The sequence below is a fragment of the Muscardinus avellanarius genome (genome assembly GCF_963383645.1).
Source record: "Muscardinus avellanarius genome assembly, chromosome: 1".
NCBI lineage: Eukaryota > Metazoa > Chordata > Mammalia > Rodentia > Gliridae > Muscardinus > Muscardinus avellanarius.
Window position 1 is genome coordinate 123,218,982 of NC_137786.1, and position 23,481 is coordinate 123,242,462.

At 51.6% G+C, this 23,481-nt stretch overlaps 1 protein-coding gene across 1 annotated transcript in view; it reads right to left on the reverse strand.

Moving 5' to 3' along the window:
- The window catches only part of TMPRSS4 (transmembrane serine protease 4), a gene marked incomplete at both ends in the record, with an annotated part of 41,185 nt that extends 21,953 nt beyond the window's left edge, over positions 1-19,232 (reverse strand). The window contains 2 exons of the mRNA XM_080717669.1: positions 6,537-6,660; positions 19,156-19,232. Of these exons, the coding sequence (XP_080573795.1) occupies positions 6,537-6,660; positions 19,156-19,232 (201 nt within the window). The remainder of the gene's footprint in view (positions 1-6,536; positions 6,661-19,155) is intronic.
- Positions 19,233-23,481: the final 4,249 nt, after the last annotated feature.

Consider the following 23,481-nt stretch of genomic DNA (forward strand, 5'->3'; position numbering starts at 1 on the left):
TGTCTGCCCTGGAGAGTGATCTGAGACCATGTCACATAACCTGTGGGGATGCTCTCTGGAGAGAAGGCAGAGGATGCAGGCTGGGAAGCAAAGGCCAGTGGAAGGAGGAGGATGAGCTTGGTCCCTGATTATATGTTTGACCATCTGGAAGAAGAGGCAAGAAGGTTCTGAGGAAAATGGAGAAGTCCCAGAAATCCTTTCTCTTGGCAAAGGGAAGGTTCTTAAAGCAATATCCCAGAAAAGGAGGGCCTGTGAGTAGGAGCTGGACATAAAGAAGGCTCTGCTGCAGACAGCAGGTGCAGATTGGGCCCCAGCACCCTGGTGGTTGCATGGAGCCCCAGCAGTGCTGTTGGGGTTCTGTGTTAGATCTCGGTGGGACTGAGGCTAGAACACACTGCGGAGCCTCTCGCCTAAAGGACTCCTAGGGTTCTTCCCTGGGGTCTGTGAGAGCTGGAAGTCAGCCTGGAACTTCTGTCTCCTTACCCAGATAACACTGCTCCTAGGCCAGATTCTCTTAGAATTCTCTCTCTCTTTAAATCAGTTTTTCTTCCTCAGCGGTGTTTTCCCGGAGTGGCATTGGATGTAAAACTTTCTCCTAGTCTTTTTGAAATTCCAAGTGAGCTGTGTGAACGGCTTTCCTTTCGTGGGTGTTTGCTTACTCCTTCTGGGCCTTCCTCTGGTCACCCTTCCTTCCTCCACTCTTGTGCTGGCTGATGCAGTTCCCTGCGGTGTATACTTTGCTGCCCAATCCGCAGCCTCGAGGTAGGGAAGTGAGGTGTCTTGGTTCTGCGGTATCTCAGGCAGCTCCAGATGTCGGCAATGTGGGTCTTCATTTTGGGGAAGGGGTGAGGAAGACAAGGAGGGAACGCCAGAGTTTGGAGTCCCAGCCTTGACTCCTCGAGTGACCCTTTTCAAGTCGCCAAGCGACCACTTGGTGCCTCCATTTCCTTATCTGTAGAATGAGGATTTCAGTGTCCCAGAGAATTGGTATCACACAGACAGGGAGACCTTAGGTATGAAAGTGCTTCTCCAACCACGAAGGCCATGGCAATTGTTGCACTAGGTTGGAAATGAGACTCTGGCAGGAACCCTCCTCCGTGGGTGACCTGGGTGTCAGGGTGGAGGTGGGGTGCAGGCGAGATGGCTGACCTAGCTGCAGTCCCTCCATCTCGTTGGCATCCGTGGGTGAGTGAGGGCCCTGCTCTGCCTGGGTTGGCCGAGCAGGTTAGCCTGACCCTGTTCCATCTTCAGAGGATTGTAATCCAGGGCTGTGCTTTGCATGCTTGTCTCTGAATCCTCCACAGTGTCTAACCCTATCCACCCCATAGTGTATACTCAGGGCTACATACTGAATGAACGAAGGAGAAAATGCATGGGGATTATAGCAGCAGAAATTGAGATGGCTGGGACTGCCCAGAGCCGTGGTCAGCTCAGCCCCACGTGTGGGTAAAGTCCAGCCAGGACGCTTTGCAACTGAAGGTGCTGCTGCCACCCCTGACAGGGTCCATCTCCAGATTTCAGCCTTAACTTAAGCCAACCCCTCCATCAGCTGGCTATGAGAGTTTCCAGGAGCAGGAGAGTTACACGAGGAAGCCGGAAGCTGCTCTGGGAGCAAGGGGTAGGGCGGGGTTGCCCTCTGAATCTCTTTCTACCCAAGTCTCTGTTGCAATCCTGGTGGTTAGTGAGAGAGTTGCAGGCTGTGGGGCAGAGTCACACATGGGGGGCTGTGATTGCTTCTTTGGCCTGGTTGCCTTTCCTGGCACTGGGGTTTCTGGGCAGGCTCAGGCCTGTCCCTCCCTAGCCCTTGGCCCCTGTTTTCTGGTAACACCTCTGATAAGACTGGGCATGCTTCCACCAGATATGGTTTACTCACTTTCAAGTGTCCCATAGATCAGAAGCTGGCTGGGAGATTCATTCATTCATCTGTCCGTCTGTCTGTCCACACACACTCACTACCTACCCATCAACTCTGCCCACCAGCAGCCCACAATCTGTCCAGAGGCAACAGGTTCATAGAACGTGGCAAATGGGTGCACTTTTGACTTGGGGGCGGGCTACTGCTTGGAGAGACCCTGGGAAATGAGGTGCTTTAACAAGGTGGATGCTTTCATCTGGGTGAGATGGAAGGCAAAAGATAGATGAGGTGCCTGGGGACCCGAGGCCCATGAAAGTTTCAGGCCGGAGAGTACTGCCTGCTGCTATCCTGAGCTGCTGCTGGGGCTTTGGGAAGCTTGTCCAGAGTGCCTGAGCGAGCACTGTTTGTGGCCTGTTCTTCTCGTTTCTTCCCCTGTAAAGCCTCCTCTCCTCTGGCTCCTCATTCCCCACCGGTCGCTCCTCCTATCCCTGTCCTCAGCCTCTTCCGACCCCACAAGGCAGGGCGTATCCTCTCTCAGCTGCTGGTCTCAGTTGCCAGGTAAACACACTGGTGTTAGTTGCCAGGTAAACACACGTTGTGTAATTATTTGATGTGTATCTATTCCCACCTGGCCACCCTGCTGGACCCCAAACCCCTGAGGGCAGGATCCCTGTCTGTTTGACTTAGCCCTGGAGTGCATCCCCAGTGCCCAGCACAGAGAGGTGGGCAGCGTTTTGCATGTCAAGCAAGTGGAGCCCGGCGCCTGCTGTCCTGCCTGGTGGGAAAGATGACCCCACCAGGACCCGGGTGGCGGCTCCACAGCTGCTGGGGTCCTTCCTTCCTACCCCTCTGAGCTCTGGGGTGGAGGAGGGACCTGAATTTGAGCTCTCTGGAGGCAGTGCAGAGGCCAGACCTTGGCCTAGGCCCTTTCTGCTCCGCGGGGTTCTGTTCCAGCCACAGTGCACTGCCCCTCTGGTCTTGTTGGCCACCAGCAGTACCCTCTGTCTGTAGCACCTTTCCTGGCTTCACCATAGGAGAGATCTTGCTCTCAGGCCCAGCACTAGAACTTTCTCTTCGGGGATGACTTCCCGACCACCCTAGAGAGAATTTGCCTTCTCAGCTCCAGGTCACTTATCGATCACCTCTCAATGACACTTATCACACTTGCTTTTTGAGCATCTCAGGGCAGAATCTAGACATCACACACACACACACACACACACACACACACACACACACACACGCGCGCGCCTAGAGGCTAGCCAATGATGCCGCCCGGAGCTTCTTTGGGATCCCAGTGATGCCAGGTGGGAAGGACCCAGGAGAGCAGCCTTCCTTGGATCTCTCCGGGGCCTCCCACTGTCTCCTTCCCCGTGGCTGTGGGCTCCGAGGCCCTGTGCCGGTCCAAGGCAGGCCCTGCATGTGACCATGTACTTCTTGAGCCCCAGCTAAGCCCAACAGATTCCTTGGTCTGAATCACACTGGCAAGGAAAGGAGAGGGCAGTGGAGAGCCCCTCTCCCAGCTCAAAGGGTCAGGACTGACCTTAGGCGCGGGCACCATTGCGGCTCATGGTGTTTGGGGCTTCCTGGGTGGCAATCCAGGATGGCCAGTCTTGGGTCCCTGACTTCCTCCCAGGCCTCAGCTAAGAGCAGATACGAAGGCAGATAAATGAAGGATCTTGGCTCTGACCTCTGCTCTTCCTGCTGTTAGAGGGAGCTCTATGCAGGACTCTGAACCTCTGAGCCAGGGAGGGGCTCCGGGTAAGGAAGGGGGAAGGAAGGGCTGGCCCTGGCTGTGACTATCCTGGCCTCATTAGTGGGAAAGCATAGGGTACTAGGCACGGTGGCTTAGCAGCCCACCCCTGAGGCTGACCATGCTCTGGCTTTGCCTTTGGAGGCGAGGCCCGACTCCCCACCACAGGGTGCCCACCGCACTCCCTCCTTGGGACACAACACCTGGTTCTTTCCTTGGGTGGCAGAGGGTCAGAGCCAGATGTGGTGCCAGCTGTCATTTCCTGGAGCAGGTTCCCCTTTAGTCAAAAGGCCTGGCATTTGTACAGTGTTTCCTGATCTACAGAGCCCGTTCAGTCTCTCTCACCACCCTGTGAGTGTGCCTGGGGTAGGAGTCACGGAGGAGGAAGTGATTCTCAGAAAAATTAAGATCTCAGGACAGCACAGTGAATGAGTGTGAGTGTCCCTGGACTGTGAGCGTCTCAGAAAGAGCTGCCTTGTTTGCTGGCCCCTCAGGTCCCCTCAGTGCCATCCAGCGACAGCTCCAGCCAGGCAGGGTGGCCCTCTCCCCACCTTTCCACCACCCCAGGTGCACAGCTCCTCTCCGCACACAGGCCAAGCTCCTGGGGAGCCCCTTGGCTGGGAAAGCACCCTGGTTCTGCCTCAGCACAAAGCAGACAAGAGCCCTCCCCCAGCTTGCGCTCTGCTTTGTACCTACTGGGCTTTTCACTAGAGGGTCATGGGGAGTGGGCTGGAGCAGGGTTGAGTGCCTGGGAAGTGGGAGCAGGTGACCTCAGGGCACAGGGCTGTGGAGCTCTGTGTGGGCTCCTCCCTGGTAAGGAGGACTTCACAGTGAGGCAGAGGGAGACCAGGATTCCCTGGCTTTGAAATAGTGAAGACACTCTGAGTATAGAGGGCGCAGGAGAAGAGAGGAGACTAGGCAGAGGTTCTCTGAGTCTACCCCGGACTGTCTGTGGCATCTCTGCACTGTTTTCTTTAAAACAAAAAGGAGCCACTTTCCCCAGGGAGCGACTGTGGCCTCCCATGGCATCACAGCTGCCCCTCCCCTTGAAAAAATAATGCCAGTCTCTAGGCAGCAGACGAGGGGATGCTGCAGGGATGGGAAGGTCAGAGAGAGTGCAGACCTGGCCTCTGCACTTGGCATCTCTAGCTGATGGGGGGGGGGGACACCAGACACGAAGGGGCTGATGGAACTCATTTAGTTGTGACCTCTTTCTTAACCTGGGAGATGTTACAAAACTCTCAGCTGATGCCTCAAAGGGCCCTTTGTGGGGTCAGTGGCCCCCTCTGGTCTTAGGAACTGGGGCCCCACACTCACCATGGCCGGCAGTGATCCTTTGATTTTCCTTTCGCCCTGAGGCAGGAGGGCCTCTCTGACTGGCCCTGGCTGGCTCGCAGGTCAGAAGCCCCAAGTCAGCACCATCAGGAGGAGGCGGGAGCTCGGGGCCCCAGGTAGCCCCTCATGGCCCCATCTTCTCCCCTCAGCAAGCCTGCCTCCTCCCAGGAGAGATGTGGGGACTGTGGGGCCAGTTGATTAAAACAGCCCTACAGGTGGAGTTGCCAAACTGGAATGATTATATATCTTGTAACCTGACACCTGTCTTAGGGGCTGGAACACCACCTGAAGTCGCTGGGGCCCTGAGGCCTCAGGGCCAGAGCCAGAGACACACCTAAGATATTACAAAAGCCTTCCCTTAACTGGGCGTGGAGGAGGTGATGGCTGGGCAGAAGACTGCCTGGAGAAAGGCGGAGGAGTTGAGGTTGGGATGACAGATTCCGCCACTGCATAGAATAAATTGTTGGCAAGTGCAGGTGAGAGGATTGGAAAGCTCTTGGAGACAGAGGGGGCTTCTTCCCTGAAGATGCCTGAGCCCCTTCCCTAGACCCAGAAGTGAAGCTTGGTTAGCTTCACTCAGGGCGAGATGTGCCAGTGTCTCTTCCCAGTGCCTCCCTTGCTGCCTATTACATGTTTTGAAAATTGCGTTGGTGCCAGGGCTAGGGTCCAGCTCCCTCTTCCACTGGCTCATTTCTGATTTATGTCCTGAACATCCTGGTGACCAGAGCTGCTCCCTGGCCAGGTCACATACAAGGTGAAACCTGGGAATCACAGACCACTGATCCAGAAGGACTTGGGTCCCTGCTGATCCTTCTCCATAAAGAAGACTTCTCCAAAGCCAGTCACCCAAGGTCACACAGTAGGCTGATGTTCGATACTGAACAAATCCAGACCTTCCATTTCTCACCTGCCTTTCCTGGGAGACCAGCCCAGGTTCAACGTGTTCACTGGTCTTTGGATTGAGAACGTAGTCCTGCATGTCATCTCTTTCATTCTCTTAAAACCCCACAAGGAGTATTTTGTTCTATTAGGCAGTTGAGGGAGCTGGGGCCGGTTCCTCTTTGGAGGATTGGAGAACCTTTTTGTCTTTCTCTGTCTTCTCCCTCCCTCTTTGTCCCTCCCTTCTTTCTTGCCTTCACCTGTGTCTGGCAAAGTTGGAGCTGGAGTCAAGGTCCCTCCTGGTGCCAGCCAGTGAATGGGCTGACCATTAGCCAGTGTCAGAAAGCCTGGGAGTGTGGCCCGGGCTGGCATGGTCTGTGGTAGACCTGGCAATGTCTGAGTGGGGAGGAGCTCCGCACAGAGGGGACCAACTGGTCTGACTTCAGCTGATGGATGTGGTGGCCCAGGGCCTGACCTGAGGTGGCCAGGGGCCTCTTGAGCCCATGCAGCCATGTAGCCCTTACCATCTGAGGGCCCTTCCAAGTTGGCCTTTTGGGGCAGGGTTGAGTGCCTGGGAAGTGGGAGCAGGTGACCTTAGGACATAGGGCCGTGGGGCTCTGTGTGGGCTCCTCTCCTCACTTCACAGTGAGGCAGAGGGAGACCAGGATTCCCTGGCTTTGATTTTGCTGTGTGACAGGATAAGCATCTCCTCACCTGTGCCCAGGTGAGCTGGAAGAGGCAGCTGCCTGAAGATGCTGCTGTGTGGGGCAGTTTCTCACTCTCCTGGCTCCAGCTGTGGCCCCAGCTCTCAGCAGAATCTGGGAAGCAGTGGGGAGGCCTGGGAAGGAGGCAGTAGGTGGGTGTGGGGGATAGTCCCTGGTAACCCAAGGGGCTCTACCTAGCAGAGAGCAGAGGTTTGTTCCTACCCGAAGTCAGGTGCTAACAGCCAGAACACCCATTCTTCCCCAGGGAAGCCTTGGTGCCCTGCCCGGGCTCCTCTTCTTTACCACCTATCTCTGTAGGTTCTCCTCCTGACCTACCTTCCTTCTCTTCTTTCTTCCCCTTTTATCCCTTCCTCTTTTTCCCCTTTCCTCCTCCTCCTCCTCCTCCTCCTCCTCCTCCTCCTCCTCCTCCTCCTCCTCCTCCTCCTCCTCCTTCTCCTCCTCTTCCTCCTCCTCCTCTTCTTCTTCTTCTTCTTCTTCTTCTTCTTCTTCTTCTTCTTCTTCTTCTTCTTCTTCTTCTTCTTCTTCTTCTTCTTCTTCTTCTTCTTCTTCTCAATACTGGGGATTGAACCCCAGGGCATTCTACCTCCGAGCTACACCCCCAGCCCTATTTTTTATTATTTATTTTGAAACAGGGTCTCACTGAGTTGCAAAGGGCCTAAGTAGCTGAGGCTGTCCTCGAACTGTGATCCTCCTGTCTTAGCCTCCCAGATGCTGGGATTACAAGTGTGTGCCACCACGCCTGGCTCTTCCTCTTCTATTTCTAATAGTGTGGCCAGTTTAGGGACAGAGTGACTGTGAAAGCCCCTCATCTAGGGCCCCTCCCAAGGGTCAAGTCAAGGGTCTTAACTGTATGTTCACATGGGTATGTTTTTTGAAATTTGGCTGAAGTGTCCTCTCTGAATGTATAACCTTCAGGCCTCCATGCCTGGTTCGCTCTTAGTGGAGAGCACAGGCTCTGGGCTCCTGGAGTCCAGCATCCTGATCTCAACCACTAGCTATGTGTGTGGCTGGGGGTGTTCATTCAATCTGCCTGAGCTTCATCTTCCTTGGCTAAAAAGGGATGATAGTACTGACCTCAGGAGGTTGTCATAAAGATTAAACAAGATAATCTGCGTGAAGTGTCTGGCATCAGGCGAGGCCCTGTGGATGGGGCTGTTAATCCCTATTCATTTCCCAGAATGTGTGCTCATGGAGTTGAGATTAGAATCAGACTTTGTGCTGACCTCTGGGGATTACAGAGAGAAGGCGCCAGTTCTTGAATGCACACGTCTCACAGTTTACCGTACACATCCATAAACCATACAAAGTTTAAAAAGATGTCCTGGCGCACAGTCCACGTGCTCTCTCACCCCCGCCTCCCTCTACCAGGCCCTGAAATCCTCAGTCCCCGGCCTCATGGACTGAATCTGAAACCGGCTGCCATCACAAATGACCACACATTTGGTGGCAAAACAGTAAAAGTTCATCCTCTCAGCCTGGAGACTAGAAGTCAGAAGTCAAGCAGGAGTTTCCTTCTGTGGGGGCTCTATGGGAAATCCGTCCTACTTCTTCCAGCTTCTGGTGGCTTGCTGAAACTTTTCTGTGGGAGAAATATCTGGAGAAATAACTTCAGAGTCAGAAAAGGATAAAGAGAGACTGACCTAAGCCGCTGGAATGTTTTTCTTTCACATGAAAGATCTTGTTTCTTTCACAAATGCATTTACTGAGTTGTTTAATTGCAGTATGAATACTCAGGTCCTCTCCACAGCTGTGAAAGAAGATAGTAACATAAGGATTCCTTGAACAAATGCTTAAAACAATTTTAAGGAGATACAATCTGTAGAGAATGCAATGCACAACAAAATACAAAAGGAACCTTTATATGTCCCAGTGTTGAAGGCTGTGTGCTCTGTGGTTGAGAAATGTACCAATGTGGAGTTTCAGCATTCAGATAAAAAAAATGTTAAAAAATGTGCAGATACAGTCGTTGTCTCTGTGCTGAATAAGTAACGTTCCTGGGAGTTTGGCATCTTCTCTTTCACTCTTGATGACATTCTCCATTAGACCCTTCAGTTAGGTGAGTCTATAGAGAAGACATCAAAGAGCAATTGGAAGCTGTCGCATTTGGGAAAACCCGGAGTCCATATCTTTCTAAAACCACTACCATAGACACCTTGAAAAAGTTGCAGGATGCACTAAAAACAGGGAATGCCAGCCATCTCTTAGAGTCAGCAGCGGTTCAGTTGGAACAAACCTTAGAGACCCTCCGAAAAGCCATGAAGACTCTGGAAACTGATATTTCTGTTTAAGAAAGCAAATGAAAAGTAGGGGTGCAATAGAAGACATCTTTATGTCCATTAGAAAAATCAATTCAAATTATACAATTTTTTATAAATCCTTTGATACCAGACCTGGTGTCTGAGAGGAGTCACCTGGAAAATCATTTACTTGTAGTTTAGCTTTGTTAAAATAAAAAGGTAAATAAAATAAAAAGGTAAATAAAAAGGTATGATAAAAAAAAGATGTTTTGGTGGAGATAAAAACAAACAAAAAAAGCTCTCTGGAGAACTTTCCTTGTCTCTCTTGCCCTCTTCCTCTTTCTCTGTCCTTCTCCCCTTTCCTGCCTTCACCCTGACTTCATTTTACCAAGATACTCAACTTATAGGAATGTATATAATGGTCAGTTGGTTGATTGTGCATTTGACCTGAGCATCAGTGGTCCCCACCTTTTTATCCACATGTGCCTGCCCATCGTGGATGGGTGTGTTTCACGGTGTTATCTAACACTGAGGCTCAAAACTTATTGAAGCAGATAAAGAAGTTCAGTCTGTCCGTGAGACACACATCCCCTGTTAACCCAGGACCTTCCGAGGGCAGCAGGCCCTCTTGGCCCCCCTGCTCCAGAGGAGTTGGCTAGAAATAGACTCTCGGCCCCCTCCCCCACTGTGATCAGATCTCCAGGTGAGGCGCCTGCCCCTGCAAGCTTAAGTGCGCTGTCCAAGTCTCTTCTGTGCTTTGGGACTAGGTTGTTATTTCTGGAGGGCGCATCAGAGATTAATATAGCTGAGACCTGGGGTTCCTTTTAGCCAACACAGCCTGTAGTTCTTCCCTCTGAACCATGTGATTTGAGATTCAGTTTGGCAACTGACTCTTCCAAGGATTTAAGGAGAACGAGATGTGGTGAGTGGACAGGGGCTGGCGCCATTGTGAGCTGCGGCATGCAGGGGATGCTGCACCTGTCTGCGGGGACGGTGGATGCACTTGGCTTGCGGTGGGGTTGCGAAGGTTGACTCCCTCGCTTTCTAGAGAGGATTTCCATTGCTTACTGACCCTTCTCCAAGGCATGGTTTAGGCCCAGAGTTTGGAATGGAGTCTCAGACTTCCACACCACAGATGAGCCAGAGACACTGAGGGTGCCAGACCCCCCACCCCCCAGTCTCTAGTCACTGGTGTTGGCTGGGAGCTGAGCTGACCTTCCTCCTGTTGGCTCTGCCTGGTGAGCAGCTGCCTTGAGGCTGGGGCTGGGGCAGTGGGGAGGTAGGTGTGAGCCTGATGGAGGGACCAGGCATGTGCTTCACACATGCCACAAACAATGAAGCACACTGAAGGCACCGTGTGTGTTCCTGTGGGTCAGGCCCTGGGCCTGTGCTAAGAAGGCACAGGGATTCCCAGTCCCTGGAGCTTCCTGGGAGGTGGGTGCTGCTGCTACTTCTGTGTTACAAAGGAGAAAACTGTGGCTTGGACCATGCTGGGATTCAGGTTGAAGTAACACAGCACCCCCAGGCCTTTCCTAGTACACTGCACGGGGTGGGGTGAGGGCACAGCACAATGAATGGGGGAAGTCTGCGATGGGCTCTACAGTCCTCCAGGGACCTAAGAAGCCACTCGGGCTCTCCCAGAGCACAGAGGCCCTGTGGGCCTGCCCAAGTCATGAGGGCAGTTTCTACCTTAAGTTTTTTTTTTTTTTTTTTTTTTGGTGGTACTGGGAATGGAAGCCAGGAGGCAGTCTACCTCTGAGCCACACCCCCAGCTCTATTTTATTATTTTATTTTTTGAAACAGAGTCTCACTAAGTTGCAGAGGGCCTCACTAAGTTGCTGAGGCTGGCCCGGAACATGCAACCTCCTGTCTCAGCCTCCCAAGTACTGGGATTACAAGTGTGTACCACTACACCCAGCTCACTTCAAGCTTTTAATTTGATGACAGTCTGAGAAAAAGACCTTCTTTGCATTGATCTTCTTCCCCCAATTAGATGAACAACACATATGAGATTACTTCTGAGCCCAGCTCCTTCCCTCCCTCCCTCCCTCCCTCCCTCTCCTCTTTCTCTCTCTCCCTTTCTCCATCTCTTCCTTTCTCCCTTCGTTCTTTCCTTCTGTGGTGCTGGGGATGGATCTCAGGGCCTTAGGCTTGCTAGGCGAGCATGTTTACCACTGAGATGGATGCCTGGGCCCTTTCCTTTTATGTGTTTCTCGATGATACTCTTAATTCCATCCTAGGTAGCCCAGTAGACTTGGAGTTCAACAGGGATGGGAGACGTTACTTCTCATCCTGTGTTGTAGATTCAAGACCATGAACAGATAGGACTTTGATGGTCTTTTTTAAAAAGAATCTGCCTAGAGAGTAAGTAGTATAAGTTTACACTACACTTGTTTCTCATGATTCAGATAACGAACAACACGGCACTGGGTTGACCTGCACGCCCAGCTTGCATCTCGGCCATCATGGCTCCATCACCCCCAGCTGTTTCACCTTGCAGGTGCTACTTAACGCTCTGCATCTCACTTCCCATGTCCATAAAATGGGACCTGACTAGGACCTGCTTTCTATGGCTGCTGTGAGCACTAAGTAACTTAACATGTTGCCAAGTGCTTATGGTGGTACCTGGCAGACACTAAGTGCCATATAAATATTATCGGTGAAGTGAAAATGATTATTATTTCAGTCGCAGGTTAAGTGACTCATTCCCTTCAAAACGTATGTTTGACTAGCACCCATTACTACCATATGTTCTGTGCCCGTCATTAATTCTTTGCGCTTCATCAACAGTTTGTGCTTATTTATGTTCCAGCTCCCTTGCCAGCAGTGCGGCGATGAGCAGGACCCTCTTCTTTGGTTTTATTTACCTGCATGGTCCAACAGCTGCTCTACCACGCTGTGGGCTGTGCAGTATGATATATCCTAGCAGCGAGGAAGATCAGAGGGAAAAATGGGCCACTGGGGCTCTGCCCTCTGTATAGAGTGCTGTCCATGGAAGGAGCTGCTTCTTCCAGGTCTGCGACTTGGGGAAGTAGAGAGGACCCTGATGTGGCTGGACTGACCTCAAGGTCTCTGGACCTTGGGTCCCATTTAGTCCAGCTGTGTGCGCGTCTTGTTCTCAGGAGGCACAGCCCCATGCCGTCAGGTACTTTGCCTCTCCGGGGATCAGCTTGTGGTGTCATTTCTCCCCGGGGGGACCTGGGCATAAGCGGGGTCTGAACCAGAGGTCAGGCCTGCCAGTTAGGGGTCTGATAAGATGATGTGTCTGATTCCTTCTGGCCAGTTAAAAGTGACTGCCAGAAGCCTGGAACCAGAAGATGACAGAGCTTCAACCAAAGTGGAAATAGAGCGACTGTGTAAATATTTGCTGATGAGACCAGGCAGCTCCTATCTCACCCAGGTAGCAAAGGTGTAGCTGGTACAAGAAGAAAGGGTGCAAGGGTGGTGGTGTCTCATCTGGTGCTGTGGAGGGAGAAAGTATGTCCAGTGGTGGATGCACCTCACGCATTTGCACAGCACCTTACAGCAACAGAGCACATTTTTTCACTTGACTTTCAAGACAACCCTGTGTGGTCAGCAAGAGGATGGTGGCTCAGAGAAGTTGAGCGACTTACCCAGGGTTTCACAGCCACTAAACCATGCACCTGCAACTCCTCAATCCCAAGTCCCTTCAGAGGGCACTTTACTTAGCCTTTTACTGGCTACTTGGCATATATCCTTTAGGTTGTAGCTGACTATACTGGGTTGAGTAGTTTCCCCCAAGAATTCAAGTTCATCAAGGTCCTCAGTATGTGACTTATTTTGGAAATAGAGTTGCCACAGAAAAAAGTTATCTGGGCATGATGGCACATGCTTGTAATCCTAGCTATTTGGGAGGCTGAAGCAGGAGCATCACAAGTTAGAGGTCAGCCTCGGCAACTTAGCCAGATCCCGTCTCATTAAAAAAGAAAGATTAGGTCAGGCTGGAGTAGGATGAATTTTCACCCAATGTGACTGGCTTCCTTAGAGAAAAAGAAGGATCACAGAGACAGATACAGAGAGGGAAGAAGAGGGGAAGACACACAGGAAGGTGACTCTGAAGACAGGCAGAGGTCGGAGTGCCCTGGACGAGAGCCTGGGAGTGCTTGTGGCCACCAAGAGCTGGAAGAGGCACGGAGGCTTCTGCAGGAGTCCCTGTGTTTGGGTTGCTATTCCCAGTGCCACAGTGCTGGCAGGTGGGGTCTTTAGGAAGAGATTAGGCGGCCCGGGCTCGTGAATGGGTTGATACAAGTATTTGGAGACTGGATTAATTATTGTAGGAATGGGCCCCTGATAAAAAGACAAGTCTGCCCACCCCACCCTCCCTCTCTCCTGCATGCCCACTTGCCCTTCCTCCACGTTACAACACAGCCCTCAGCAGCTGCTAGTGCCATGATCTTGGACTTCCCAGCTCCAGAACTGTGAAAAACAAATTTCTTTTCTGAACCGGGTGTGGTGGTGCACTCTTGCAATCTTAGTACTTGGGAGGGAGAGACAGGAGGATTGCAGGTTTGAGGCTAGCCTCAGCAACTTAGTGAGGCCCTGTTTCCATGTAAAAATACAGTAGGCCTGGATGTAGCTTGGAGTAGAATGCCTTTGGGTTCAATACCCCAGTATGGCAAAGCAAAACAACACACACACACACACACACACACACACACACACACACACCAAAACAAATAAACAAATCCCTTTTCTTTATAAAGAATCCCCTACACGATGGTTTTGATGAGTGTTTCCCAAGGGCCCAGGTGTTAAAGGCTCGTGGTAGAACCCTCGAGAGGTGGGGCCTCAGTGAAGCCATCTGGCCACACTCAGGAATGCCCTTGAGGGAGCATGGGGACCCTGCCCCACCTCCTTCTCTGCGTCCTAGTCACGTGCTCCCGCCGCGATGTGCTGCCCCCCCATGGGTCCAGCAGTGACATGCCCACTGACCAAGGACTGAAACCTCTGAGAGCATCAGCCCAAAAAAGCCTTTCTTCCTTGTACCTTGACTTAGCTCAGCGATGTCACAGTGATGGAAAGTTTCAGGTCTTCTGTAGTAGCAACAGAAAATGAACCAAGACAGATTCTCCCTGAGAGACTCTGGGGGACGTGTGGCCTGCTGAGACTTGGATAGTAGACTTGGGCCTCCAGGACTGGCAGACAACACGTTCCTGTTGTTTAATTTATTATTATTATTATTTTGGGTGGTACTGGGGTTCCTGGAAGCCCTTCTACCTCCGGGCTACACTCCCAGACCTATTTTTACATTTTTATTTGGAAACAGGGTCTCCTAAGCCAGCGCGCGGCTGGCTTCGAACCTGCGCGATCCTCCTGTCTCTGCCTCCCAAGCGTGGGGATTACAAGCGTGCGCCACCAGGCCCCGCAGTTCCTGTTGTTTAAAACCCTCCAGCTGTGGTCCTTTGTTTCTGTCACTCTGGGAAATGAACATCGTGTCAGTGGCGGGGGCTGTGTCCTCCCCTTCCTGGGGTTTTGTCCAGGATTGCTGTGTCCATCCCTGTCCTCAACAGTTGAGTACATGGGGCAGCCAGATCCTGGTAGCCTGTGCTCTGTGAAGACGAGGGTTCCCATCACTGACTTAGGTCATATTTACTGTAGAAAATTCACCTGTGTAATCCTATTTGCCCCAAGGCTTTTGATCAGTGCAACTGCTACTGTCTCAGACACACCAAGACTGTGTCAGGGTGGGAGGGGAAGGGGGGATGTGGCTGTCATGTCTGGGCAACAGGCTTTCCGCTTCCAGACCTCACTGGGAATCTCTTGAGCCATCTGCCTGTGGCTGGTGGTCTCAGGCAGGGATCTTGCTCTTGGCCTTCCTTGGCCACGGAAGCCTTGCTGGGCGGAGGCTGGAGGCCTCGGTCTTTCCCAAGGTGGAGGAGCTGGTTCTTCTGCATGTGTTGAGGACACCTCTGTGGTGAGAACCTGCTCTTGCTCAGCCTACTTGCCTCCCCCACCACCTTCCTAAATACATTCTTTGCCCTTGGGAGCCACGGAGCCAGATGTTGGCAGATGGCAAGTCACAAACCTTGCCTGTTTACCGTTTCTTCCACTGCCCCCAGGCAGTTTTTTCATGCTGAGACTCTCTGCTATTTGCCCCTGTGTCAAAGATGGGTAGAAGGGTGGGCAGAGGGCAGCTGAGGTTTGGGTGTGTGTGGGGGTGTGAACTGGAAAGGACACAGCTTCTACTCAAGAACCAGTTCAGTGATTGTCTTAATCTCTTTTTTTGCTGCTAATAACAGAATGCCGGAGACTGGATCATTTATAATGAGCAGAAATCTGTTGGCTTCTGGAGGCTGAGAAGTCCAAGTCTGAGGGACCAACATCTGGCCAGGGCCATCTTGCTGATCATGATGGGAGAGGCGCAGAGAGAGAGAGAGAGAGAGAAACTCTCCTTTTATAAGTAACCTGTGTCTCCAAGAATAAATCCACTTGTGCAATAACAGTGTTAATCTCTTCAGCTCTATCTCATGGCCTAATTAGCTCTCATTAGGCCCCATCTCCCAACACTGGTTGGTTGGGGATTAAGTTTCTAGCCCATGAGTTTTTTGGGGGGGACATGTTCAAACCATAGTAGAGATGTGACTTGCCAGTCTCTTAAGTGTCCTTGGAGCCCCGTGCTGGGTCCCGGGAGGCCTCCTTTGTCTCTATCTGCAGCCTGGCACACAGAAGGTGCTTAAATGTTGGCTGTGTACTTTGAAGTTAAAACACAACTCCCATCACAGAGGAAGATAGTTCAGTGATGTGGGGGAGAGGTAGGAGCCCAGGCGAGAGATACCGCATAGGTCCAGGTGAAGGGTGGACAAGGTCTGCGTTGAGGAAAGACTGCAGGGGTCAAGAGGAAGAGGAAGGAGGGAAAGGGTACTTGCTGTCATTCTACTTGACATTTTGCAGCATATAAGATATCCAATTTTATCCTAATAACTTTGCAAGCAAAGTCGTGTGCGTGTGTGTGTGTGTGTGTGTGTGTGTGTGTACACGTGAGATTCAACCCAAGGGCGTTCTCTCTCCAAGTTATAACCTCAGATCTTTTTATTTGTGAAACAGGATCTTGTAAATTGCTGACAGTGGCCTTGAACATGTGATCTTCCTGTCTCAGCCTCCTAAGTACTGGGATCACAGGTGTGCGTCACCATGTCCAGCTGCAAAATTTTGTTCTCATTTTACAGATGAGGCCCTGAAGGAGATGGCCCATCATTGGCTTGGTGCAGGGGAGCTGGGCTGGGGCAGGAACTGGGGATGACTCAGGCTTCTATATGGGGAATAGAGTCGGGGTGGGCCATTAGCAGATGAGTTCACTGGGTTGACCCCATCGGAGGGACAGAATGCTTTTAGATTGTCTGTATCCAGGCCTTGGCACATCTCTGGACAATAATTTATTGATAGTGCTGGTGCCTCTGGCTTGACTGAGTGCTTTTGGCCACAGATGATGCTCAGGGAGAGGCTGCTGGCTCCTAGGTGCCACTTGGCCTGGGGAGGGGGAGCACCAGTAGCACAGACACAGTGCTGCTCAGGAGTGGATGTTCATCCCCAAATTCAGGGTTCCCACTTTTCCTAACAGACTCCAAAACAGCCTGAAAGAGCTGGGCACACTGGTGTACACCTGTAGTCTAAATACTTGGGAGCTGAGATAGGAGAATCAAGTCCGTGGTCAACATCAGAAACTTAGTAAGGCCCTCGGCAACTTAGTGAGACTTTGTTTATAAAAATCTCCAAATAAAAGACAAAATAGGGCTGGGGTTATAGCTTGGAGGTAGAACACCCTGAGTTCCATCCCCAGCAGATCCCCTACCCCCGCCGCCACATACACACACACATTCAAACACTCAGTTTGAAAGGCGGTCTGTGAGCAGTGCTGTGTGAGGCCGGATGTGCAGAGACATTCTGGACGCCCCATCCCACCAGATGTTCTTCCATCCCTGCTCATTACCCAGGCTGCACACAGAGCAGTCGGCTCAGGGACAGAAGGGAAGTTCCTGAACCTGATGACCTCAGGCCCGGTTGGACCTGGCCCTCATCTGTGTCTCAGAAGAGCCCCTCATTCATCAGAAATGTCCTGAGCCCCACAGCGCGCTACCTCTGGGGACTGAATTGAGCAGGGCCCTTTCCCTGCCTCTGATGCTCTTCAACAGGGCAGGGAGGAGGAGGGATACAGACTCTGACGCCCCAGGCCCTCTGCAGTGCTAAGATGAGAGTAACCAGTTGCAGAAGGCCCAGGGTGGCCCCACCTGCAGGTAACACTTGAACAGAGCTGATGAGGATGAGCAGGTGACACTGGGGGTGTGAGGAAGAGACCTGATCCCTAGCTCAGAGAGAAGGCTCTTAGTGTTTGGGAAACAGATGAATTCCACAAATTTTTACCCAGCACCCCCTCTAAGCCAGCCTGTGCCAGGGCCGGGAAGATAAAGAAGCATATCTTCAGGGAAGAGGAGATTGCAGAAGGCTGCTTCTTTTAAGACCTGTACACTACACAACTTCTGTGCGACTGGGACACAGAACAGAAGTCTCTAAAGAGGATTCTTGAACCTAGGGACTGTACTGGATGATCCACTGGGATAGGAGAAAAACCACTGAAACTTGTATTTTCTTTGCTTAACTAACAGCAAAGAAAATATTTAAGCTTTTCTAATACTCAATGCAGGGGTTGGCCCTGGTGTCTGCACTTAGTCCCCAAGTCAAAGGCTCAGAGGCTTTCTTGTTGTGTGCAGGGTCCAAGGGGAGCTGGGCATGGGAGTTCCAGGACAGGGGCAGAGGGGCCTCTTCTTACACTTCCAGCATATTGTGACATATTTATACATGTTCAGCAAAGGGGATATATCTGTGATCTGATGTAGGTTTTTTTTTTTTTTTTTTTTTTTTTTTTTTGCGGGTCTGGGGATAGATCCCAGGGGCATTTGACCTCCGAGCTACACCCCCTGCCCTATTTTTTATTATTTTTTTTATTTTAAAACCGGGTCTCACTGAGTTGCAGAGGGCCTCACTAAGTAACTGAGGCTGTCCATGAACTGAGATCCTCTAGTCTCAGCCTCCCAAATGCTGGGATTACAAGCATGTGCCACCACGCCCGGCCTGATGTAGTTTTAATTGAATCAATTTTCACACAATGAATATGGAGCACTTAGCAAATTTTCTGAAAAGGTATTGGGGTTAAAAGAAGGTCAGTACTTAGGTGTGGTGGCATAGGCCTGTGATCCCAGTACTTCTGAGGCTGAGACAAAAGGACCACAGGTTCAAGGCCAGCCTTGGCAACCTAGTGAGGACATCAGCAATGTAGTAAACTGTTTTAGAAAAAAAAGCCAGGTGGTGCACATTTGCAATCCCAGTACTTGGAAGACTGAGACAGGAAGATCACAGGTTCGTGGCCAGCCTCAGCAGTGAGACCTTATTTCAAAATAAAGAATAAAAAATAGGGCTGGGAGTGTAGCTTGGAGGTAGAATGCCCCTGGGTTCCATTCCTAGTACTGCAAAAAAGAAAGAGAAAAAAGAAAAAGAAAAAGAAATAGGGCTGGGTTCAACTACTAAGTATCAAAAATAATAGATAAAGAAGCCAGCCTCAGCTACTTAGTGAGGCTCTCGGCAACTTAGTGAGACCGTTTCCAAATAAAATATAAAATAGGTCTGGGAGTATAGTCCGGAGGTAGAAAGCCTCTGGGTTCCACCCCCAGTACCACCAAAAAAAAAAAAAAAAAAAGATAAATAACATAAAAAGAAGGTCATTAATGTAGGCATGAGGAAAGAGAAAGAAAATGGCTCTAGGCTGCTGTTCCCCTAGTTGAGAAGGGACTCTTTATTATCTTTACATCTTGAGTTAAAACTTGTAACATGCCGGGCGTGGTGGCGCACGCTTGTAATCCCCGCGCTTGGGAGGTGGAGACAGGAGGATCGCGCAGGTTCGAAGCCAGCCGTGCTGGCTTAAGAGACCCTGTTTCCAAATAAAATATAAAATAGGTCTGGGAGAATAGCCAGGGTTCTATCCCCAGTACCACCAAAAAACAAACAAAAAAACAAAAAACAAAAAAAAGCCAAAAAAACTTGTAACAGTCTAATCATAATTGATATGAACAGCCCAAACAAACAACCCCAAGTTATCAAGACAATTGGAAAGATACATTAAAATCTCCTGATATTAGTAATATTTGCAGAAAGGTTCATTAAGCCTTCAGATATTGGCTAACAGTGAAAAGTGCATGTTAACATATTATACACAAGTAAACGTGTGTATGTTAGAGATACGTGCTATTTTTTTTGTAATTAGCAGTAACCAAAGAAGTTTGGAGGCCACGGCTCTGGGAGCTGGGTACGCAGGGTGGCATTTTTGTCTCTGTTTCATTACTTGGAAGGAGTCCCTGGTACCTGTAGAGCAAGGCTCCGGGGTGGAGAGAGGCAGGGATGCGGCAGGTGTGAGATGAAGCAGGACAGCAGAAAGACATGGTACACAAGTCGGACGTGGTCACAAGTCAGACATGGTGACTAAGGCAGGGTCGGGGCGGGGGTTAGGGTGATTTTCTGTTCTCTGGGTGACCAGGCAAGTAGAGGTGCCATTTGATTTACTGAGGTGGCAATTGGGTTTGGGACAGAAGATGAGCAGGTTGAGTCAGATGCGCAGCGGGAACCCTGGGTGGAGCGGTCTTCAGTGACGGTTCTGGGTGGAGCCAGGTGAGAGGTGGTGGCCACAGCCCTGGAAGGAAACAAAGGTGCCGAGATGGGTCTTCCCTGGGTCTAGCCAGGCCACTGGGTGTGTGTCCCTGGGGTTGTACTCACACTACTCCCTGTATTTCAGCTCTGGCAAGCACCAGAGTGTGGGTCCTGTGTGTCTTCCTCCCTGGAGCCATCTTCAGGCCTCATCAGGTCGCTAATCCTCGGTGCTTTAGGCCAGAGTCACTGGGACATCCTGGGTGGGCTGAGAGAGTCCTTGCTGAGGTTGTTGAGGCTGAGAAACTCAAAGTGAAGGGGAGAGGGGGAGGGGGGCAGGGGGTGCATGATCCTTGCAGTTACAGGGCAGGGTGGGGCTGGGCGGCGTCATCTGGGACCCAGAGGGGCTCCCCTGATGTCAAGCTCTAGAAGGGAAGTATCCCAGCCAGTCTGTGGAGTCAAGTCAGTGGGGAGAGGCGGGGAAGCTCAGGGGGCCCGGCTTGACTCTGTCTTACATCAAAGGGTAGTGCTGGGGTACAGGGGAGACGGGCTTCCCAGCTAGCGTCCAGCAGCTGGGGTCAGAGAAAGGCTGAGGAGAGGGCCTCCCCCGCCCCGCCATGTCCCACCATCCGACTGTGTTACGGCAATACAGCTACGATTCTGCTTCCCTGGAACCCTGATGCCAAGAAGATAGCTCAAGGGGACTCCCTGAACTAGTCCCTGAACTAATTTACTATGACACAGCATGTTGGCATAACAGTGAGAAATGCCACTTGTGTAGTGAGCGTGCACTGGAGCTGTGTGGCAGGACTGCCCCGTCCTCCCATGGCCTCTTGTGGGAGGTGGACTTTCTTTTCCAGACTGGTCTATCTCTGAACCACCTTCCTCCTGGAGGTGGACCTTGCCCTTTCTGCAGCAGCTCAGTCAGGCCATCTGGGGACAAGCAGGAGTAGGTGTTGGAACAGGGCACATGGCCGAGGCTGGCCCAGGGCCTCCAACCTCTACCAGAACCCCTGGGTGGAAGAACACAGGACTGGAAGGGCAGGGGGCACTTTCTCTGTCCCTTACTCTTGGATCAATAAGAGAAAATTTGAAAGGAGCCGGGGTAGGTGGTGTCTGCCTGGGAACCCATGGATGGGGGCAGCCAAGCAGGAAGAAGAAGGTAGGGAAGGCAGACTTGGAAGCCAGATTGGAACCAGCACTCCAGGTGACCTGGGCCTAACAGGAAATCAGAGGAAGGGAAGGGAATTGCTAGAAGTACAGATACCAAGGACCCCTGGACCCCAGCTCTGTGTAGGGGGCTCCAGATGGCCAATGGCAGCTGCTTGCTCCTTCCCCCTTCCCTTAGAGACCCAGAGGCACACAGGACACTAGGCCTGGAGGGGAAGGGAGCAGAGCAGCCACCTCTGGGTTTTCCCTCCCCTGCTTCCAGGGCTGCCGTCCTCCAAGCTGTGCAGGGGAGAATGTTAGGACGGTGGCCGAAGCCAGATAGAACTGCAGCAAAACTCTGACTCATGCCTCCCATGGCCAATGGATCTTATTTTAGTATTTTCCAGCTCTTTCATTAGCACCAAGAGCTGATTGTGAGAGGATGCGTGGCAGGTGCTGAGACAGGAAACATGGAGGGCTCCTGTTGGTAGAAAGATCTCGACCTCCCTCCCAGTCCTCTTCACCATGGAGCTCATGACATAGGGTCCACCTGGGGCAAAGTGTGTAGAAGACATGGTCTGAGAGAGGCCCTGGAGCCTGGGAATTGGGTTGGCATCTGGAAGCCTCCACCAGGACCCAGCTGGGGCTGCCTCCTAGTGCCCCGCCCAGCCCCCCACCCAAAGTCTCCTCCACCCACAACAAGGGTGTGCAGGTTTACCCGCCCCTGCCTTCCAGGCTCTGAGTCAGGAGATAAAATGCTAATCAGTTTCTTCTCTACCTGTAGGTAGTCAGGGTTTATCTTCGCAGGGAGTGGAAACTTTTTTTTTTAATCACACTAACTTTTTAAAAAAATTTTTATTGAACATAAATGGTATACATTTAAACTATACTTGTTGCCCTCTCCCCACTCCCGCCCGTTTTCCCTTCCTCCCTCCCAGCAATAAAACAATGATTGTCCCGGGTAACCATGCCATAATCAAAATTTTACATATATTCAGATGTGGACCCTCATTAATCAAGTTCAGCCTTCCTCCTCTATCTTTCCATTCAAGCTTTGCTGGTATTTCCCCTCCATTATCACTGGTATCACTGGTATCCTCTGGATTCCCTAGTTTGGGCATATTAGCGAAAACATATGTACCTTCTCCTTCTGTGCTTGGCTGGTCTCACTTAATGCTCTCCAGGACTTTCCATCTTCTTGCAAAAGGTATGATTTTGTTCTTCTTTATGGCTGAGTAGAATTCCATTGTGTGTATTTCCCCTAGCAGGCTTGCTACCCCAGTGAGAGCCCCAGTGAGACCTCCCGTTCATGTTTATCCAGCTGTGAGGAGGAGCTCGCCCTGCCTCTCAGCTCCAGGCTTCCTAGCAGCAGGGCAGAGGGCCCAGAGGGAGGCAGGATGGGGGATAGGAGGGCGCTCCGAGACCAAATAAGGTCCATCTGCCATGGGAGGAATGAGTCAGGGCTTTGCATCAGTTCTATCTAGCTTTGGCCCCAGGGTGCCCATGGCCACCACCAGGGAGTCCCAATAAATGGCTTGTGGTTTAACAATGGTGGTGGGGACAGTCCTACCCTAGATCCTTCACCTGGCCCTTGACATTCTGAGGCGAATCTAAAGGCTGAGAGATGGGCACTCCGTAGAGCCCTCCCGGCAGGCCCGCACCTGCCAGCCCTCTGCTCTGCCAGTCTCCCCTCTAGTGGGTGTTCTTCAGAAAGCAGCCCTTCCCAGACTTTCAAGCTGCACCCTCAGCCCAATTTTATTTCTTATTTGAAAATAGCGTCTCCCTAGGTTGATGAGAGCCTCACTACTTGCTGATGGTGTCCTCGATCCTGCGATCCTCCTATCTCAGCCTACCAAGTACTGGGATTATAGGAATGCGCAACCATGCCTGGCTCTTTGCACAAGTATTTAATTGTCCACCCTGGCTCCTTCAGGTTCTCACACTGACCCAAGGTGATCTGAGCACGGTGGTGCACACTTATAATCCCAGTACTTGGGAGGCTGAGACAGGAAGATTGCAGGTTTGAGGCCAGCCTCAGCAATTAAGTGAGATTCCATTTCAAAATAAAAAAGTAAAAAAGACTGGGTTGTAGCTTGGAGGTAGAGCACTCCTGAGTTCAATCTCCAGTACAAAAACAATAACAAAAGACATGTCTAGTGATCTGGACTGAGGCCCAGAAACATCAGTCTCAGGCAAACTCAATAGTGGAAGGCTGGGAGGACCCTTTCCAGATAAGCCCTGGCCTCTTGCCCTTTGCTGACCTCACTCCTGCCTCCCCGTGGTTCCCAGCCAAGAGCACTGTGCCCCCTGAGGGCCAGGAAGGGAGTCTTCCCTGCTACCCCTTCTACAGAAGGACACCTCCCCCAGTTCTCCCCCAGGTGCCTGGAGTCTGGCAGGGTGTCCCCAGTACTCCAGGCCTGGAGTCAGGTTGGCCAGCGGGCGCCCTGCCAGGTCCTGGGCTCTTGGCTCTTTACCCGTTCTTCCCCAATTCAGGAGAGAGGTGCCCACTCCCACATTTTCTCAAATTCCTGTTGTAGTTCAGATTTAAAATGTCCTCTGTGCTAAGTCACCAGCCTAAGGCGCTATCGGGAGGCAGTGGAAACTGGGAGTTGGGGCCTGGTTGGAGAAGGTACAGGTCACTGGGGTGCATCTGTGACCTCTCCCTCTCTCCCTTGGCTTGCTGGCCACCGTGAGGCGAGCGGCTGGACTCCACCTCACACTCCCTGCCATGAAGTCTGGCCTTGCCACAGGCCCAAGATGTGGCTAAGTGACCATGGACTAAAACTTATGAAACCTTTCCTCCTTTTAGTTATTTCCTCAGGCATTCTGTCACTGCGATGGGAAGATGGCAAGCACAGCCCCCTTCCAAGCCTGGAGCCCCGCCACCTGCCTCTTACC